The sequence below is a fragment of the Eutrigla gurnardus genome, assembly GCF_963514095.1.
Source record: "Eutrigla gurnardus genome assembly, chromosome: 11".
NCBI lineage: Eukaryota > Metazoa > Chordata > Actinopteri > Perciformes > Triglidae > Eutrigla > Eutrigla gurnardus.
The window spans coordinates 20102999-20123780 of record NC_139925.1 but is presented as its reverse complement, the minus strand read 5'-3'; the positions used below and the strand labels follow the sequence as shown (position 1 = coordinate 20123780).

The 20782-nt window shown below is 40.7% G+C and overlaps 1 protein-coding gene across 1 annotated transcript; it reads right to left on the bottom strand.

The window, feature by feature from the left end:
* Positions 1-722: 722 nt before the first annotated feature.
* On the bottom strand, positions 723-15088 carry LOC311020727 (homeobox protein Hox-D4b-like; the record flags this gene model as incomplete). Its single annotated transcript, XM_084020933.1, has 7 exons — positions 723-1756; positions 2396-2633; positions 12546-12607; positions 12782-12839; positions 14149-14196; positions 14352-14379; positions 15021-15088. 7 exons carry the CDS (start codon positions 15086-15088, stop codon positions 1434-1436), a joined length of 825 nt encoding a protein of 274 aa, XP_083877059.1. The 3' UTR covers positions 723-1433.
* Positions 15089-20782: the final 5694 nt, after the last annotated feature.

The following is a 20782-nucleotide window of genomic DNA, read 5'->3' as shown; positions in this document are numbered from 1 at the left end:
GATCGCTCTCCGGGCTATTAAAATGTCTTACTTTTCCCACATAGGAGACAATGAAACCCAACTGTTAACAGTAACATGATTTATGTTTGTTATTCACAGCCAAGCGGTGGTTCTTTGTTTAAATTTCAAATTTGAAGATTATGATTTATATTCTTTCTTTTATAAAATATGATCGGAGTACGTCACTTCCGTTGATCTTCTCTCACCCTCCCGTCACCCTCTGGGGTAGAAAAAATCCATATAGGCTATCGTGTTTGTGTTTTTTTTTTTTATATATATATATAAAAAAAGAGACAATATTTGCAAACTTGAAGTAATCCATTTTTTATCAAAACATTTCCACATATAAAATTCTTACACAAAGTTTTTTTTTGTTTTTCAAAGATGAACACACAATAACATATGTTTACTACAAAGAATAAGATGTGCTTCTAAATAATACAAATAAAAATAAGTACTGGCGTATAGGCTATAATAGAGACCAATAGCATATTAAACTGGAATCAAAGACAGAACATGTTCTTTGAAAATGCCACACATACTGTTGTTTCGGAAAGGATCGTTTCAACCTCTCGGTGCTAAATCGAACAGCAAACGTTATGTTCGTTAAAACCCTGTAACCCTGAGAAAATACCTTGGATTTACAGTCAGCGTCGTGCATTACAAACCTGTACCTCCAATTTGGCTGTTGTTTAATTGTTAATTTATTTCCCCGTTCCTAGAAATGTATGACTTTTCCCTAAATTATTCAAAGGTTTGGAGATATAAAATATAAAAAGTCTGCACGATATGGCTACGTATCCTACTAAATATGCATTGTTTTTGGAGTCTCCACTATTTACAAAATAAAAAGTAAAACAATATTTGTCCAACTACAAGTCAGCCGCCAAGCAATTTGGCGTGTCTGGTCTACTGTTTTATTATTTTTGCCCCTGTAAGCGCCAGTATGTGGAAACTGCATTTTGGTAATGTGCATATTCATAAGTTAGGCTATTTTATTTGTGTTTAGCTATTATAAAACCCTGTATTGTGTTTACCCTGTAGAAATAAAACCCTGTTTTCTCCAAAAGACACAATCTCTCCAACCAATAGGCACAATGCGCTCTAAACAGCGGATGTATACGCACGAAACAATTCCTCAACCTTGACATTTAACTAAAGGTGAGATTCAAAACATTCAATGGCGAATTAAATCTCGGTAGAATTGGATGCAGCCTCCACACAACAGAAACACTTGAACGTAAAAGTTAAGATATAAGGCAAAATACACCAGCGAATTTATAAAGCCTTAAGCAGGTCTATACGTGGGTAGCCTGTCCGTTTTAAAGCAGTTTAGAAAGGTTTCAGTCACCCTGGATCAGTTTAGCATCGTCCGTTTTGGAGAGTGAAGGTGCTACATGCCTGCCTGGGAAGGCCGAACTCCGCTCCTCTTTTCAGACACTTATCAGCGCCGTCACGCTGCTGTCGCTGCTGCTGCTGCTGCTGCTGCTGTCGTTGTTGTTGTCCGTGGCTTTCTTGGCTTTGCTCCTTCCTTTGGTGTTCGGCAGCTTGTTGTCTTTCTTCCAGCGCATGCGCCGGTTCTGGAACCACACCTTCACCTGCCGCTCGGACAGGCAGAGCGTATGCGCGACCTCGACACGGCGACGGCGCGTGAGGTAGCGGCTAAAATGGAACTCCTTCTCGAGCTCCAGAACCTGCAGGCGCGTGTAGGCCGTCCGTAGTCGCTTGGGCTCCGGGCCCATGTGGTTCGGATTAACTGTTAAATAAATAAATAAATACATAAATAAATAAATACAATAATACTTTCAGGGATACATAATCAAGCGAGATATTGTATTTTATCTGCATTTTATTTCCCATATTGCATTATTGGTATGATGGTGTATATATATTAACAATGCCCTGCACACTAAATTAAACATTATTGCACTTATCCTCATGTGGTCATTTTAAGTGTTAATCTTCATTTGTGGCTGACAGGGAAGAGGTCCAACATTTTTTAGCTTGAAGCTTTTTGTTCATCCGCTGCGTTGCACACACACACACACACACACACACACACACACACACACACACACACGCATTCACGCGCGCGCGCACGCACACTTGCGTGCACTGTGGCAGGGCCATAAAACTTTATAGGGGTTGTAATTCTCTTTGACTCTCACTGAGATCATAAATTACTCAACAAAAAAACGGTGCTCACAAATGGACAAAACACGAGAAAGAAAAAGAAAGTGCGCCTGGCAGACCAAAAACAACAACAACAACAACAACAACAACAACAACAACATACACATAGGAATCAGGCAAAGTGAAATGATGTACAAAAATTAAATTGAGAGAAAAGAAAAGAATTGGGGATAGAAAGATGGGAATATTCGGGCTATCTCACCGTGAGCGATGTGGACTTTCTTCATCCACGGGTAGACAACAATGGGCGGCTTGTCTTTTCCCTGGCAGGCCGTCTTCCTCTGCACCTGAGCGGGCTTTGTACAGGTCATCCAGGCCTGGCACTGCAGGTCACCCACGGAGAACCTCGGCTCTTTACCGGCGGCATCTGTCTCTCTGTAGCCGCGGAAGGGCGCACCTTGGTGCTGCGAGTGGTCCTCTCCATCCTCCCGGTGGTTCCCCTGCAAAGAGCGATAGCCGGTTTGTTGTGGTGTGTATGGAGGCGCAGGGGGGTGCACGGGCTGATAGCCCGCTCCATAACTACCACTGTCCTGGGGGTTGTTGTAATACCCCCCTTGGTCACTAAAATTACTGTAATCTTCTTCACAAGGCGGGAACTGCGGCTCAGCATATTTACAGCTCACCACGTAGGACTCCATGATTGATTTATAGCGAGGCTGGTAGGAGAATACTAATTTTTCTTTCTCTCCCCTCTCTCTGTCTCTTTTTCCCCCTCTGGCATCAAGCCATCCTGCGGCTGTCAAATAGACGGACGGCCGCGCGGGCCACGTGACCCCGCGGCCAGCCAATGAGAGAGGGCACTTCGGGTTGTTTATGTCGGACGTAATGGGATAATTTGAGGGGAAAAAATGTTCATTATCGGACTAATGAAGTTTTGCTGGCGTGGAAAAATGGTTGAGACTAGATGTTTGTGGACTTTGAAAAATAACTTTAAGAATATACATCTGCCATTAGACTAATTATCATTTAACATAATTATCTCTACCCCATCTGTCCATCCATCTATCCATCTATCTATCTATCTATCTATCTATCTATCTATCTATCTATCTATCTATCTATCTATCTATCTATCTATCCATCCATCCATCCATCCATCCATCCATCTATCTATCTATCTATCTATCTATCTATCTATCTATCTATCTATCTATCTATCTATCTATCTATCTGTCTATCTATCTATCTATCTATCTATCTATCTATCCATCTATCCATCTATCCATCTATCTATCTATCTATCTATCTATCCATCTATCCATCTATCCATCTATCTATCTCGTGTCTTTATCTCCCCTTCCCCACCCCCTCCCACCCACAGCACCTATTGAAAAGGGCCGGACTGTAGATTTATGACTTTTAGCTAACTGACTTTTACCCCCACACAGATGCGCTGAAAAATTAATCTCGCCCATATTGAGGGACCGCGGGGCCATATTTGGCCTTGTGGCGAGTCAAAGGATGGACAACAAAACATGGCCGGTCAGAAAGGCCTCCTATAAAAGAATAAGATAAAGGGTTCCCAGACAGTGACTAGTAGTTGGCTTTGTTAGGCCGGGGTCAGCCCGAGGTGTCCCGCTCACCACCAACACCACCTTCTCGGCTTTTAAATGCATTGCCGGGGTTTAAAAAATGACGCGAGGCGCCGCTGAACCGCAGAACACGAATGAGACAGGGCTGAAAAATGAAAGCGAATTACGCGGAATCTAAAATGGTGAAAGAGATAAGTGAGAATATGCAAAATGTAAGCCCGCACACGGAGGGAAACAGCTTGGTATCTATGCGCAACTCACGCGTGAATATTTAGTTAGTTAGTTAGTTTTTCTCGTTTTTGTTCAAAATGTTGAATTTAAAGGTCTCGGAACATGATTTGGCGTTTTATTCTGCAGGATTTTTTTATTTAGGCTATTTATTGGCTGCATCAGCTGCTCTCCAAGGATGAAGCTGTGACGCTCAGCCAACACCTCGCAATATGTCCTGCAGTGTGCGATTACTTCTGCCTAATATAGCCTGTAATGCTCTAATAAAGAGAGGAGGGAGAAAATGATTTTGCTTGGCTGAGGCATTAAAGGCGCTCATGTGGAGGGATCTAATGGTTGGGAGATTTTGTCATGGCCGACAGAGCAGCCCACAAGTGAACTAAAGATTATATGGGCCTAATCTATCCGCTCTAATGAGTCATTTGTTCATAACGGCTCATATTGGATGACAGAAGATGAGCGATAAGCTACCAGATCGGTGATAAAGTGGCTAAGTCTCACTCTTTTTGTTTTTTTGCTGTCAGTTTGAACATAGTTTTCCCTCTGTTTCAAAGGCAGCGGTGGACTCATCCAAGTAAAGCCTTTTAACATGAGAACAACATCTGGGTGGTGAACGAGTCCCCTGCTCCTCCTCACTAACCTCCACTGAGCAAAGCACTATAAACACTATATATTGAGATGACAAGTGTTACTGAGCTTGTATCAGAAGACTTTGAGTTTTTCTCCAAAGATTTACTTCAAATATAAATGATATAAGGCTACACACTGTACATCATCATCCACTTATCCATTTATGACTTGTATTGTTTACAACCTACGGAACACTTAACTTATTTTATTGTTGGTCATTTATTAATGTCATATTTATATCGACACCTATTGTGTCCCCATAACAGAATGAAATGTGTTACGTGTGCCAGTAAAGCTGACTTATGACTGTGAAATAGAAACGGATGCCAACAGATTGGATATCTTTATTGCAGTAAAAATTGAAAGGTAATTGGATTTGGATTTGAGGTGTGTTATTCAGTGTCATATAGTGGAAATGTGGATGTGTGTGTGTGTGTGTGTGTTGTGAAGTGAGTTACGAACCAATAAGCTAAACGAAGCGAGGAACTCTTAAACATCGAAGCCACATTAGCCGCCGTCTTTTTTACGAATCGGTCTCCATCATTGAGGCGGCAAGCCGTGTTGTGTTGAGGCTTTGTGCCGCAGCCAAATTGATTTCTTAATCGGGACTCAACTGAGCGGACTTTAGTGCCACCGGGGGATTAGATCCGGTGGTTCGCCTCTTGGCACGTGCCAACCGCACTGCTCCATTTGGTGATGAGTTTGGATGCAAATGGCGAAGGACGGCATGACAGTGACACTTCTCCTCGATGCTGGGGTGACTGCAGGAGTGGGAGTCGTCGTGTGTTGAAGAGAGCAGGACTGTTAGCAGTGGTCGGGTTTTCATTCCTTTCCCTTTGGTTTTGATAGATGGTCAGTCAACACCCATAGACTCCCCTAGAACCCAATCTGTGACTGAGGCAGCTCCACACACATTCGGTTCTACAGGGTATATATAGGCGAAGGTTCACTTCACGGCTGGCTGCTGATGACTTCTTTTTGTTGCTGACAGAGATTTACAATCACATGCTTTTTCTTTTTCCGTTTTTTTTTTCATGACTCAACTCAACCCTTCTTCATTTTTAAGACGTTTCCACTGCTCAACATGCGCTGCGGCGGCGTCACTGTGTAATTTATTGAAACCACTAATGGTGCTTGTAGCGTGTAGCTTTTTGACATCAATAACTCATTAAGCCACACCGCATTCATTCTGATATACACATGTAATTACTGTAAGCAAGCAAGAGCATGATCTGGAGGACTGGTGGCTGGATGTTGGGTTGGGACGTCTGCACGAGGGCTGTCTTGTAGCTCAGTGGGGGAGAGATTTAAAGTGAAATAGCAGGAGAAGGGAGCTCCAAGTGGGGCTTCCGCTTCTTAATCAATAAGTCGACTCATCAGTCATTTTGTTCTCAATCGACAATAATTTCCATTTGTCATTTTCTATGCTTTTTTTCATTCATCTCTGGTGAAAGCCATATTTAAAGTGGTGATCTTATGTGCATTGTTTGTGGAGAAAGGCAGTTTTGAAGTACCTGATTAAATGATCTGATTGATTATTTGACAAAATTGTATGCGTCTGGAGAAGAACAAAACTGAGTTACGTTTCGAGGGAGAAGTATTTTCTGGTGAATTGTGTTTGATCTTAATGTATCGTACGTATTATTTTACAAAGGAGTTGGCAGAAGTCCACGATGGGAGTCAAGGACCAGGCTTTCACCCGGGAGACTGCAGGTCCCCGGTGAACCAAGTTTGCCAAACCAGGATGTTTTTTTACGAACGAGTCGTTTTGTTGCCTGAACCTAACTGTGTAGATTTGGAGTGTTTTTCTTCGTTACCTGGGCAACGTAATTGAGTGTGCAGTGCAGTTGAATGGGAACATAATTTTGTAGCAGACAGAGTTGATTGTGTGAGTGTTGGTCGACTAAAGTGAAACGCCAATGAAAGGGTTTAACGATGACAAACATTGAGCAGTAACAACACCAGTGGATACGTTCAGACCACAGTCTCACTTGGTTGCAGTAATGAAACGAGAGACTTACGTTGTGTTAACACTCCATCATAATACATTACTATTTCACACATTTCTAAGTGTGCGACCTTGTGGTATCTAAGCACATCTAGCCATAAAACCTGTACTTATACTGGATTAGAATAAATCCCACAAGTATAAATAGAAGGGTAAAAATAGTGGAAATTAATGATTTGCTTTCAGACTAGAGAATTATGATATACAGTTTGTTACAGATGGCTTCATTTATATTTTGATTGTTTCAACATTTGATAAAGACCAGGATATTATCAAGGCCACGGCAGTTGGTCAATCCGCTTTTTTCACAACTTCAGCCAGGTTTTGAGGACAGAATAATGACAGCTGGTCACCTGCCAAAGCTTGTAAACAAGCCACCAGCTTGTTTACAAGCTACCAGCCGCAGTGCCAACGTGAGCAGCATCGGGATGGCGGCTGATGGCAACTTGGCCTAAACCTCAGATTGGACTGGCAATAAGATTACAGAGCTTGAAAGAACACGGCCCTGAGGGCAGGTCTAAATTTCTCATTAAGATCCTGCTGCAATGCATTTATGATGGTCCCCTATAGAGGTGTATTATTCAGCCTGCCAGTGGACCCACCAGCGGTTATATATCCGAGGTTTAAATTCTAATCAGACGACTGGAATGAAAATGCAATTTTACCAGTATGATGTTATCATCATAAATAAATATTGTTATATATATATATATATATATATATATATATATATATATGTATGTATTTCTTTCTCATGCTCCCGTGTTTTTTCCCCCCATTTTTGGGCTCAATGTTTCCAGTCTTTGCCTCAGGCAATTTTCTGTGCTCTGGCAGGGACTCATTTTTTTCTTCTTTTTTTTTCTGTTTACATTTACTAAATTCCCATGGCCATTTGGATGAGAGGCTGGTGAAAAATCTGGCCTGAACCATTTGTGGCCAACCCTGGGTTGCACAGTGTTCAAGCTCAACTTATGTAAAGCATGATTGGTTTCATGAAGGGCTTCAACACAAAAGAGTTTTAAATCTAAACAGCGGTTCTGAATGGATTCAGTTGAGTAATGAAACAGTTTGTGCACATGAAAGCACAATCCATTCAGTTTAGGACTATTAATCCATGCCTCAGCTAAAAAGGACTTTGACCTAAAACTTTCATTTTTCACAAAGATTCCAGCCTCAGCCCTCGTGCTGAATAGGGGTCTGAATACTGGAATCATTAGCTTACACCTTTTCAGCGCGCTGAACTTTTTTTTAAAGGCAACAACAACAACGTTTGGCTCTTTTTTGAAAGAGCATTCTTCTTTAAGAATGTAGCCTAGCTGCCATCAGGTCGCGCGAGGGTCAATCAGAAGCGTTGACCGCTGGTTCACCGTTTCATTAGTCCTCGCGCTGGACAGGGCCAGGCAGGGGCTCGCGCTGGGGACCATCCAGAGTTCACGCAGGGCTGCGGGAGTCGCGAGCCCATTGTTTCGCCGGTCTCTCCCACTCGATGGATTATTGTTGTGCAAAGGCAGTTTGAAGTTAAAGGGTTAAAGTGTGAGAAAGTAGCAACTTGTGTATGAATGTGTATAATGTCATAATTAGACCCGTAGCTGCCCGTTATTGGTAAAGTAGGCCTATTGATCGTCGTGAGCTTGTGGGCTGTAAACTCTCTCCCTCTTTTATTCATGATATAGCCGAATCAAAAATGGAGGCCCGGTTTTTCCGTTACAGATAGAATATAATGTCGCATGCAGACGTCCCACTTCTGACTCCATCGGACCTTTTAACCACAAACTAAACAGCTGTTCATCTAAACGGACTTTCGGAGCCTCTCCCGTAGAAACCGGCCGCTCGTCCCGAGTTGGGTTTGTCATATAAAGCCATTCAGATGTGGCTTTTCTTTCTCGGGGTCGTTTCACTTTTTCATCTTAGACAGGCTGACCGCCGGCTCACCCCTCCGCCCCCGGCCCGCTGCCGGGTCAAAGCCGAGCTGAGAGCAGCTTTAACCCGGTTTAGACATTAACTGCGACCTCCAGCCCTGGGAACACATGCACCGTCTCGGACTGACCAGTGCGAGCGGGTAGAAGAAGAATATGACGATGAAAGCAAATGCAACACAAACACTGTCCATAACTCAACTTTTTTTTAAAAAAATGTTTGTAAACATGCGCTTATTATTTTTTAGCATTTAGTCCGATCTATTTAATGGCTGTGAAAATGCTGCTATTTACTGAGTAAATTAAATCTGTTTCACACACTTCACTAATAATAACAATGAATCATCGAAAAATTAGTAGGATCATTGTTTTGTCCAGTTTCCCCCAAAACAACGAATCATTAAAAGAGATTAAAATGTTGCACTGTGAACAGCACGTGTAGCTGGAACAAAAATATAAATATAAATGGAACAAAAATATCAAAAATAAATAGCTGCATAGCTGTCGTGAGTTACATCTGCCTGCAACAAACAAAAGGTTGCCGTATAAATAAAAAAAACAATAATAAATATAAATAAAAAAATACTGTGCCATTCGTGTATGTATATATATATATACCACCAACTAAGAAATTCACCAGAGGTCGTTTCAAAGATGAACGTCACTGTATTTGTGGCCGTCCCGCAGAGTGCAGGTATACCGCCGTCTTGTCGCTCCTGTTAATGGCCTATAGGGAGGCTGGCTGTGGTTGTAACATCTCGACAAAGCGCCATAACTCCCGATAACTCGCGCTGCGTTTCCACAGACGCACAAACACCACGACGAGCAGAATTCATCATCTGGCACTTTAGCCTTCAGTCCAAAGACAACGTGACAACGCGCAGCCCTGCAGACACACACCTAAAACACATCGACAATGTGCTTCCTCTACAGTAGCTAGCTTCATTAAATGACTCTAATGTCGTCCCTATATGGAAGATTAAAATGTCAAAATCCTAAAGCTGATAATCCTCAACATATGGAATATTATGTCCACTGAAGAACACGGATCCTGCGGGAATCGCACACACACACACATACACACACACACACACACACACACACACACACACACACAGAAGCACACACATGCTGTTTCATGTCCATCACGTAATATGTTAAACACAGACCTCTGTTAACTGAACACAAAAAAGAATAAACACATATAATCACCTGCTTTTTATCAGTCACCACTGTGACTGTGATTAAACCTCTGAACCGAAACAGTCTTCCTTTTAAAAATGAAATTAGCATTTTAAGACCTTGAATATATTTGATTAAAATAGATATTAGGATCTGAAAATTCATCTTGTTTTGTATTATTTAGCAGCGATTTTTTAAAAATATAATCTGACTTCAAACGCTGAAGATAAACAACAACAACATCTAATATCTAATCTGAATCAATGTCACGTCTTACCACTGAGACTTGAAAGTGATTGAATTTGACGCCCGAGTGTCCCACAGACTGAGTTCCTTTCAGCCAAATAACCTCTTCTAATAATTACATTACATGGAGGACCACAGGTGGATCTCCGGACCCCCCTCACTCACGTAAACCAGGGCCTTTGGGGGCTCCCCCACCCCCTACACACACACACACACACACACACACACACACACACACACACACACACACACACACACACACACACACACCTCCATCCCTCCATCTGTCCTCTTATCCAGTCATAACTCCATAACTGCGCCAAATATAAAAACAAGTCCCACTTACTTGGTCTGTTCTAATCTCGCGTTAATACGCTCGTTACTGTAAAATCCCGTTGGAGCGGATCGAAGCTGATTATTGGAGCCGTCTCCGTTGTTTCTCTCTGCGCCACAAAGAGCATTCTGTTGATTTGGGACAAATATCGGCTACCAATCCCATCTGGCCGCCTGTCGGCTATTCTCTCTGAGTTATATTTTGGGGCTTGTCACACCGCAGGCAATAAAACACACTTTATTACCGTCACGTGCTCCGTTTTTCGTTTCTCTTTTTTTTCTTTTCTTTCTTTTTTTTTTTTTGCTGCTCCCACGCGGCTTCATAATTTATTAGACCCTGCACCGGGAACCACTTTATTCGATAATGGCGCCAACGAAAAAAAAAACGTTTTAATCTCCCGGGTTTTATGCTGTTAGAGATTTAAAATGATGCGTTCTGTGGTCATTTTAGTTTGTGGTTGCAGTGTGTTTTATTCCTCCTTTCTAATGCGAGCTCCTCTTTTTTTTTAGAAAGCAAATAGAATCAATTTGATTCGTGTTTTCTGGAGTTTAAACCGAATATTTCATCTTCTCCGATATGATTTGGGGCTTTGTTTGGAATAATGATTGACATCACATGTTCGTTTCAGACACCGTGTTGAACATTTGTGAGTGGTGTAAGATCCCTGCGTAAACATTGTAGTTTGTGTGCGTAAAACAGTGTGCCGCCACCTCGTTATGACCCCCGTGTGGTTTGCACCGCTGTGCTTTCCTCCGAAACAGGCAGAGACTAAACGCTCTTTGCATTTTTCCGGATGTTTCTGGAATGCTGTTTGGAGCATTTGTTTCCTGCTTTGATTTCCGTAAATGCGGAGCCATAAAACCATAAACTAGGTCTGTGAAAACAGACCTGGGTCTGTGTGTGGGGTTGGGTGTCCTCGGCAGCTCCGCGGCTGCTTAAGTGTCAAAACAATACATTAACCAAAAGTGACATCGGGCCTTTACAACTTAAAAAAAAAAAAAATAGGGCTTATGAAATGACGTCACGAGAAGTTAATAATAACACGCACGATGATAATAATAATAATTACAATAACCATAATGCAAAAAGATGTTTGGAATTGAATTTAATCAAACATTAATTTGGCCATCTGCCTTGAGGAAAATAACAATTACAATATTACATGTCATTTAATTGTGCTGATAAAAACAGTAATTTCTTGTCTTTTTGCAATCAGTTTTTAGTTTTGATTTATTATTTATATCTTTTTCACAAATGTTCCAGCATCCGTATAACAGTTAATGCAATTATTAATAATGCACAGGCTGGAGCGAGTGTTAATGTGCAGTGTTAAAGACGTGCAGTGCAAAAATAATCCGTTTAGCTACTTTATCTTTGCTTTAATGAACAAAGTCTCGCGGCCTCTTGAATCCGTGATTTATAGCGCCTCGGCTTGGCGTCCTGCCTAATCTCGCCTCCGAGCAGCTGTAGCGTAAAATCACGTGCAGACCGAGCAAAGACGTCCCGGGACAGCAGAGCGGATGAAGTCGTCCTGTTCGAGGTGCATTCAAGGTAACTGGGAGAAGGGAAAACTCATGGCCTTCAAACTGAATGGACCAGAGGGGGAGAGTCTGAAAAGGGGTTCCAGGCTGGAAGCCTGATGCTGAACATGAATCTGTAGCGCCATCTAGTGTTTAAAGGATCGACAACAGCGCCAGCGGTGGCCTGCGTGAAGCCAGGAGAGGATGCAGCCGCTGGTCTACTTAGTCTCGTCTCAGCATGGTTTCTCTAATTATTTAGAGTTTAGTGATGAACAAGGATGTAGGATTACTAGAGGAGCTTTCACCAGCTATTTTTCTGATCTGATCCATATTGGATTAATTTATTTCATGGAGATCTGCATTCATGATGCAGTTTGTACATTCCTAAACAGAAAAAAAAACAACAACAAAAACAAAAACAAAAAATAACAAGTGTCTAGCTTTGATTGAACCTTTTCCAGCACATGTGCCCACTGCACCCGTGCATAGCCCATTTCCTTGCTTATACCGCTCCCTGGTGGCTCATAATAACAATAGCACTCTCGGCATAAACATTTCAAATGGGATACGATTAATCTGAAAGTCCATGAACAGGAAATCAAAGCCCTCGAAATCAAAAAAATTGTATATAGTTAGGTTACATTTGATCTCATTTTGGTTTATTCCAATAAAATAATAGTTACTATATGTGACACAGACTGTCAGTTATGTGAATAATTGTTGATACAATTAAAATAATGAAATTGAGTTTGTTACCTGTATCAGATGATGATGGCCAACTGCTTCACTTGAGATTAATTGCTTAAGCTGTGTGCCTTCTGAAAAAATAAGAAACACTTTATCAGTGAAAAGAAAGAAAGAGCTCCCTAAAATGTGTAAACGTGAAGGACAAGCCATCACAGAAAGGCCCTTATCACTGAAAAGGAAAGATCATTTTTAAATTCCCGGGTTTGCTCAGTAAAACACAGTGAAATCAGGCTCTCGGGACGAACCTGCGGTTTTGTTTCTTCTCTGTAAAGGTGCTGCTGCATCGGGAGTCTTTGCACCATCCTGCAGGGAGACACGAGCATGTTGCACGTTTACTGACAGTGGACACAAACACACGACTGTCGGTTTCTGTCTTCGTCGTTCTGTCTCTCTCTCAGGCTCTGTCTCTGTCAGTCTTTCTCTCTGTCTGTCTCTCCGTCTGCCTCTCTGTCTCAGGCTATAATTTAATGTTTGTTTCATTCTTTGCGTCACTGTCTCCTTTTGTCTCTTTGTTTCTCTCCCGCACACACATTGACACATAAACTCACACACACACACGCACACACACACACACACACACACACAGACTCTCCCTGCTGCATTGCAGTAGGTTGTAAATACTGAGTGCCAGCTGAGCTTGACTGAGCAGCACCAGTGAAATACTGTCTTTGTTTCTCTCTATCTCTCAGACCCCGCCTTCTGCCCTCATGAAAAAAAATGTAAAATTCAAAAAAGGGGAGAAAATACTGTCTCTTTGTCTCTCTGACAGTCAGGCTGCCCTCATAAAAAAAGAACGTGAATGAAAACAAAAACAGAGAGGAAAGGGTTCCTTCTGTCTTCTTCTGTCCATCTGCCGAGAACATTTTATGGTGGAGGAACGAGAAATTCACTCTCTTTCACGGAGGCCTCCAACTATTTCATATGAAGAAAGATAACTGGACAAAGAGGAGGAACATAAAATGTGCCTATTAGAAAGCACATGATCAGTCATGGCGCATAAATGCCCATTTTGGAGTTTTATGTTTAAACACGAGTTGTCCTTTTCTTAAGCTCATAAACACACATAAAGACACTTTTGTGTGATAAATATATCAGTGGATTTAAAATCCTCAATGTCTATGAAAACAGCCGAATTAGAAAAAAATCATCATTAAACGATTTCTAATCTTGTTATATTCTCCTTAAATGCATTTTATAGATTTCACCTCATCTGTTAATTTGTAGACATATACACCCTTAAGTGTAGATGTAACGTTTTGCTGCATCAGGCCTTGTGATGTGTCATAATAACATGATAGCATTGAATCAAAGATGGTGCTGGTCCCTTTTGTATTATCCTGTAACCTTTTCCAGACTTACAGTTAAACAGGAGTCCTGTTTCTTGCATCCTCAAATATGCAATCTACTCATAAATAGGAATTATGTTCATATGCAACTCGTTTGATGTGCTGCTGCTAGTGTGCAGACACATGATTGCTTCTGTGATATTCTGCAGTTCATTATGAAAGCATATTAGATCATATCTTAGAGCATAGCTGTATATGAAATCTATGCTGTCTGTTCGTTTTCACTCCACCGCTGTTTCCCAAATGTCAGAAGTAGGTGTTGGTACCTGATGTGAGTGAGCAGCCTGCTGGACTCCATTTTCCTCTGCAGCATCCTGACATCAACACAGCAAAGTACAAAACACATGAAACACTCAACGCACATTCAAACAGACAGTTCAGCCAAAAATGACAACACGAAAAGAAGTCCGTATGCATATGTGTAGACAGCTGAAGGAGGAGAGGAAACATGCAAAATCAACCTACGTACGTATCTGCTCCGCCAGTTGTTTTCTGCTCTGGGTGATGAACGTTATTTAAAATCTGACGTGTGTCAACAAGGCACGCTTGTTCTGAACGTTCTGACGTCAAAACGTCATATTTAACGAATAAATGAGAGAAAGCTGTCTCTGAACGTGAAACCGAGATGTTTAAAGCAATTGGAGAGAGAAGACGTCCATGGAGGGGCGCGGGTGCCGACGGAGCAGCTCTGGGCTACCGAGAGCGCGCGAGGAGGCTGCCCGCGAGGGTAAACGCTGGGCGCGCGCACATGACCGCCAGCGGCCAATGGCGAGCCGCGTCAGCTCGTAAAAAAGCGCTTTTATGGCCCGTGTGTGTGTGTGTGTGTGTGTGTGTGTGTGTGTGTGTGTGTGTGTGTGTGTGTGTGTGTGTGTGTGTAAATCGTGCGGACAGAAAGGGGAATTTGTGGCAGCTGCGCTCGAGAAAAATGAACACACACTTTGGTGGATCCGGTCCGCTCTCTCTGCTGCATTTTTATTTATTCGACGAGGGCAAAACTGATGTTGGAAATGTATTTACAATGTAGGCTACAACAAGAAATGTTATGTGTGTCTGATTTGAGAACCAGAAAGCCAGGAATCTAAAATACTACAAATACACACACTACACACATTGTTACTTTCTGCACCATCATCTTTACCCTGAAGAGAGCTCAGACACTTCTCCTATGCAGGGTGAACCAATAGTCACGAAGACACCTTCTTCCATTCTTCCTGCAGGAAGATGGCTGCCCTAACTGCTGCAGTACGCTGCTAGTCTTCATCATGTTCATTTCACTGGAATTGAGCTAGTGTTGCCAGTCTTTAATGAACCCTAAACCTCTTGAATTCATACGAGCCCAACACAGGCGACAACACTGTATTCATGCAATGGCCAATTTTGAGATTTTGGGCCATTTTTGTTTCCATAACATCTACTTTTAATGAAGAAAACATCCAAAATACACATTGATGCCTCACCTCTATTTAAACGCCATATTTCATGTAATACAAAAAAATTATTCTTAATGTCAGTAATTAAATGGGGAAGTTGGATGTTGATGTAGTCGTTCATATTTTTACCATTTTCACCCACTGTGTCCTCAAAATGTCTGTCCATATATTTAAAGGCCATTTTCTCTAAATTAGTTTTTTTTTTTCTCAGACTCTGATCCTGAGATTTCCACTTCAGCTCATCACACCAAACTTTCCACTTTGATTCCTATCTAGATTCTGAAGGTTTTTACTAAGGGGTTAGTTCATATCTCATTCATATCCTGATTTATACAACATTTTATTACAAAAACATGGCGAACAAGCTGTCGACAATATTTCCTGATTTATGGAGTGACACAAAGAGATATCCAATAAAACATTTGACTCTATATTTACTATGTAAACAAAACGAAAAAACATTGGAACCTGGCTTTATTCAGAATTCTGTTCTTGACATGTAATGCAAATCAGCATATTTAATAAGATAATGCTTAATTTGCATGATTAAACATACATTTAAAAACATTCTAACAAAAAACAATTGCCTTACTTTAAATAATCAGCTGGGGAATTTAAGGATGTTCTAAACGTGTTTAGTGTCTCCTCTTATTAAACAATCAAAAAGGAAGAGCAGAAAGCCATGTCTTCCAAATGCATGTCTTCTCTTTCCTGAAGCTGCCACACTTCCCTCTTTTATTCTGAACCTTGCATTTGACGTCTTGTCTCATTTGACACCTTGTCCCGAAGAAACACACAGTCGACCATTTGATTACAACGGTCTAAAACGACAGCAGTGCTATGTGGCCGGTTATACCAGAAGCTGCAGGTCTTTCCTCAAAGACTAAATCATTGTTTCCCCACCATTGTGACCCAGAGCTCAGCATGGGAATGCTTTGATATTTCCGAGGATTACTGCAGATAAGAGCAAACCTCTTGGTGGTGGCAATATATCTCCTTTGTTTTTGTTTCGGTCTTTGATTTATGATTTGTCTTTTTATAGCATCTCTGTGAGAAGACGAGATGTGTTGACAGCATTTTAATGACTTTAGTGTGGCTTTTTAAATGGCAAGATGCTCCTTTTTTGTACTGTTTTACAATAGTTGGTGAGGATTATTTTCATACTTTTTCTCGTTTCGTAATGAGATATCTGCAATTTTCTGTGACTTTTTTTTCTATCCAGCTTTCCAGAATGAATGTCGACATGTTTTAAAGGTGACAGCTAGCAGGAGGCAGGTCAAGGTGACCGCAGAGAGAAAGTTTATTTTGAAGAGAAAACAGAGAGTGGAAGTAGAACCAATGAGCCTTCTGCTCTGATGCTCACAGATGTCCAATGATCTCATGATGTGAACGGCTGTAGTGTGTTCATTATTCCCATGTGTTGTCTGAATGATGTCTGAATTAAAACAGGATGGATGAAAACAAATCACACACATGCTGTCACTTATCATTACTGAGTGGCCCTTTTATCTTTATGTTTTATTACACGTCTCCAAATGAGGGGGCTTTCTTTCCTCAATAAAAACACTTTGGATAGACTCATCATTTAACTAAACAAAGACATTGAGGCATATTTTTTTTTGACAGTATCTCATGTTGAATGTTTAATCTCAAATAACTGTCAAATAGACTCCATGTCATGGAGCAGCCTCCTCCGTGTTTATAGATGCTGAATGTTCAGGTTCTGCTGGGATTTTCAGTCCAGAGACACAGTCCGACCACGAGACCGCAGAGCCGCTGCGGTAACTCGGCTGCAGCCCACAAGGTGCAACACCTCCGCCTAGCGGACAAACTCGGCCATTACACACGCAGGCAACGTTCGTGTTAGATGATTCTGCGTGTTTAAAAACACGACTTTTTTTGTCATAACTCACAGGTGCTTTATTCTAGCGTTTCAGTTTTTCATGATGTTGTCAATCACTTCGCTCCTAATGACTTCACGTCGTTGTTTTCTGTTTCTGATGTTATTATAGCTCATAAAACTACCAACGTGTCAGGTCCTGGACCCGCAGCCAAAAGCACGTATACTCCCATACGCAGTTTTAATAGATGGAACTATTTATTGAGTTAATGCTGCCCTGGGTCCTAATTTGAAGGCGGTGGTCATTAACCCATGTTCGTGGCAAGGGCCTCTAAATTGATACACCCATCGATAGGAATTGGTTGCAGGAACCTCCATCTGAAAATGCTTTGGTTGTATTAAGACCAGAATGCAACAGTTGGCAACTACAGTTGAGGAGATAAATTATCAGAATGGTCACTTTTGTGCCTCTTAATCACACTGGACTCACTTCTTTCCTGAATTAATAGTGAAAATCCACCAGTCCTGTTTTTCCTGGGGACCCGCTTTAACTCCCATAAGGACCACTGTGGGCTCCTAACGGCGGGTAGGGGGAGCACTCTGTCAGTCATTTTGAAGGGGACAGACGCATTAGCAAATTAACTGTAGCTTTCTTCAAATAATAATCAACATCATCATCTGTTTTTTGTTTCGTCAGGTGACCGTAATTACGCAGCTAGTCATGTTCTGAGAAGAAATACGTTGCAACGATGGTTGTTGGGGGTAAAATGTCTGAAAACTAAATCAGTTTGAGACAATTCTATTGAATAAATGAGAATATAAGATTATTCATGCATTGTTATCAGCACATCTCCCTTCAGATGCTACACGCGTAAAACCCCAAACTTGAGTTATGATACATGTTTCTATTATGAATTCATGTTCTCTTACTGCAGACATTGTATTGGGAGCATCATTTAATCGGGATCAATCATTTGAACATTACCTGCCCTCCTATTTAATTTCTGCAGCACAATGAGTATTCCCCTCGTTGCAGTATAACGACACGCGGAACAATAACCATCCGCCTTCTCACGAGCTCGCGTTGTTTGATGCGGCTGTTTCTTCATTTTCATTTTCTGACCCCGGTCTTTATATTCTATACATATGGCTTTTTAAAACCGAATTACCTTTTTTTTCATCTTTTATTGTACAATGTTTTCGCAATGTCTTTGGCGTAATATTATGTAGGCTAGTTTAATAGGCCTATATTTGTTGTATTTTTATATATTTTATTATGGAATGTCAACACAATAGGAGGACTAATTTGCACAATCTTAAAATGAATAAATCTACAGCAGTTTGTTTGATATTCACTAGAACGCAGAAGATAACACGATTTATGGAAATAAATCAAAACGGCTTTCTTGTCCATCGTACTGTATAAAGTTATGATATAATTACATATAATATAACAGCTCACACTCACACATTTTAATTTACAGAATCAGACGAGGGGGTATTTTCTTCCACGTCTGATTAATTGCGAGGAAACCGAAATTGGATTAAATTGAGGATTGGTGTAGGTCGCTTTCTTATTGGCCTTTAGTGTTAACTGATCCTAAAACCAGAGTGGGTCCGGATTGTAAACCCCCATATAAGCAGTCTGAGGTCGTGTTGGAAGTCGAAGAAATAACCAAATCCAGACTGGAACGCTTCTCAGGCCGACTCTTCCGTTTAAAGTCCCTGTATAGTGAAATTTCCTGTGTTTTGTGGCCTGGCGGTGTGTAGAGACGTGATTGAGGCTGTCTGGTCTCATGCTCAGACAATGACTTTAACATTTAGAAGGACAGTTTGGGCTCCGAGGCAGGAAAGGATGTCCCAATAAAACCATTTAGTCACGATGGTTGTCTGGGCTAAATTACTTTATGGCGCTCCTCTCTGCGCGTCTCTGTGTCTTGAGTTGGGGGGAAAGTCACGTTTATTCTCCAAATGCATGCTGTTGGTTTATGACCCTGCAGTAGGATGAGCGCCGAGCGCGTTATATGGCTGCAATAAACGAGGGAAGCTACGAGGCGCTGCGCTGACTTTGACAAAACAAGGAGGCCGAGATGTCTCTCTGTGGACCCGAACTCGCTCTGCATACCTGAGAGCAGTGAAACACCTTGACGTTGGAATAATATCGTCGTCATAAAGTCTCCTGTTGTTGGTCTGTAATCCGGTGAAACGTCAAAACGTGAGATATTGCTTTTGATGCGCATCATAATGTAGTTTAATCATGAGACTGACTTACTCTGACACGCAGTAGTGTAGTCCTATTTTTTGCGTGTTTATACCCCATACAAATATATAATAATGTAATCCCAAAATAAAAACCTGTAATTTTGTTTTATTCTATAATAATCTAATATATGTAATAGTTTCCTGTGTGTGTGTGTTTCTCTGTTTCATACGAAATATAAACATTTCCATGTAACAACAATACAACTGTGATGTAACTTCAATGGTGTAACCAAACGACTGGATGCAAAATATATTTTCCTTATTATTATTATTATTATTATTATTATTATTATTATTATTATTATTATTATTATTAATAATAATAATAATCTTAGTACGAATAGTAGTATTTAGTGTTCCTCTACGTTATAAATGTTTAACACATTCAATACAAAAAAAATCAAATGAATATTATTTTAGTACAGCTATAATAATCCAACTAACCATTATTATTTTCACTTTTATTAATATTATCACTAGCGTAATATTTTGTTTCTCTGCTTCATACAGAATATAAACATAGAAATTATAAATGTCAACAAAACTGTCATTTTATTGTATCTGTAATAATCTAACCACTACATAGATACACTTAGTTGTCATCATTATTATACATAATAGTATTAGTAGTAGTAATTGGTAGCCTAGTGGTCGTGTTATCTTCTTTTCATTTCATTTATTGTAGTAGTAGGTATGGTGGTGTTATTATTATTATTATTATTTTTTTTTTAATTATCGTTTTTTTTAATTGTTTTTATTTATAATACTAGGTAGTGATGTTGTTATTGTTATAATTATTATTGCTATTATTATTTATTAGTAGTAGTGGTGTTATTATTATTATTATCATTCTTGTTAGGATTATGATTTTTAAATGTATTTATTTATTTATTGTAGTAATACATAGTGGTGGTGTTGTTATTACAATTCTTGTTGTTGTCATGATTTAAAAATAGTATTTATTTATTGTAGTAATAGTAGTAGAAGAAGAAGTAGTAGGCTGGCAGCCCATTATAATGCCCGTAATCATGGCCAGGTAGTAGCCTATATGGTTAACCGTAAGATAAACACGTACGACAGCACTACTCAACGATATTCACTTCTAGTATTGGTGTAAACATCCCAAAACATGTACGAAGATCCACGAAGATGAACCAACAAGGAGAATAAAAACAAGAGAAAGCGCGCTTTATTAACAATGATGATGTCATCCGTCTTTTATTCCACTGAAAAACAAATCCCCACGAGCTGCATATTCCGCCTAAATGCGAGCAGATGAAGGCCTCGCGCCATCATCACATCTTGACTCCAGTCGGTCACAGCGCAGGCCTGCCGCTGTAGGCTAACATAGCCTGCTGGCTTTCCCTT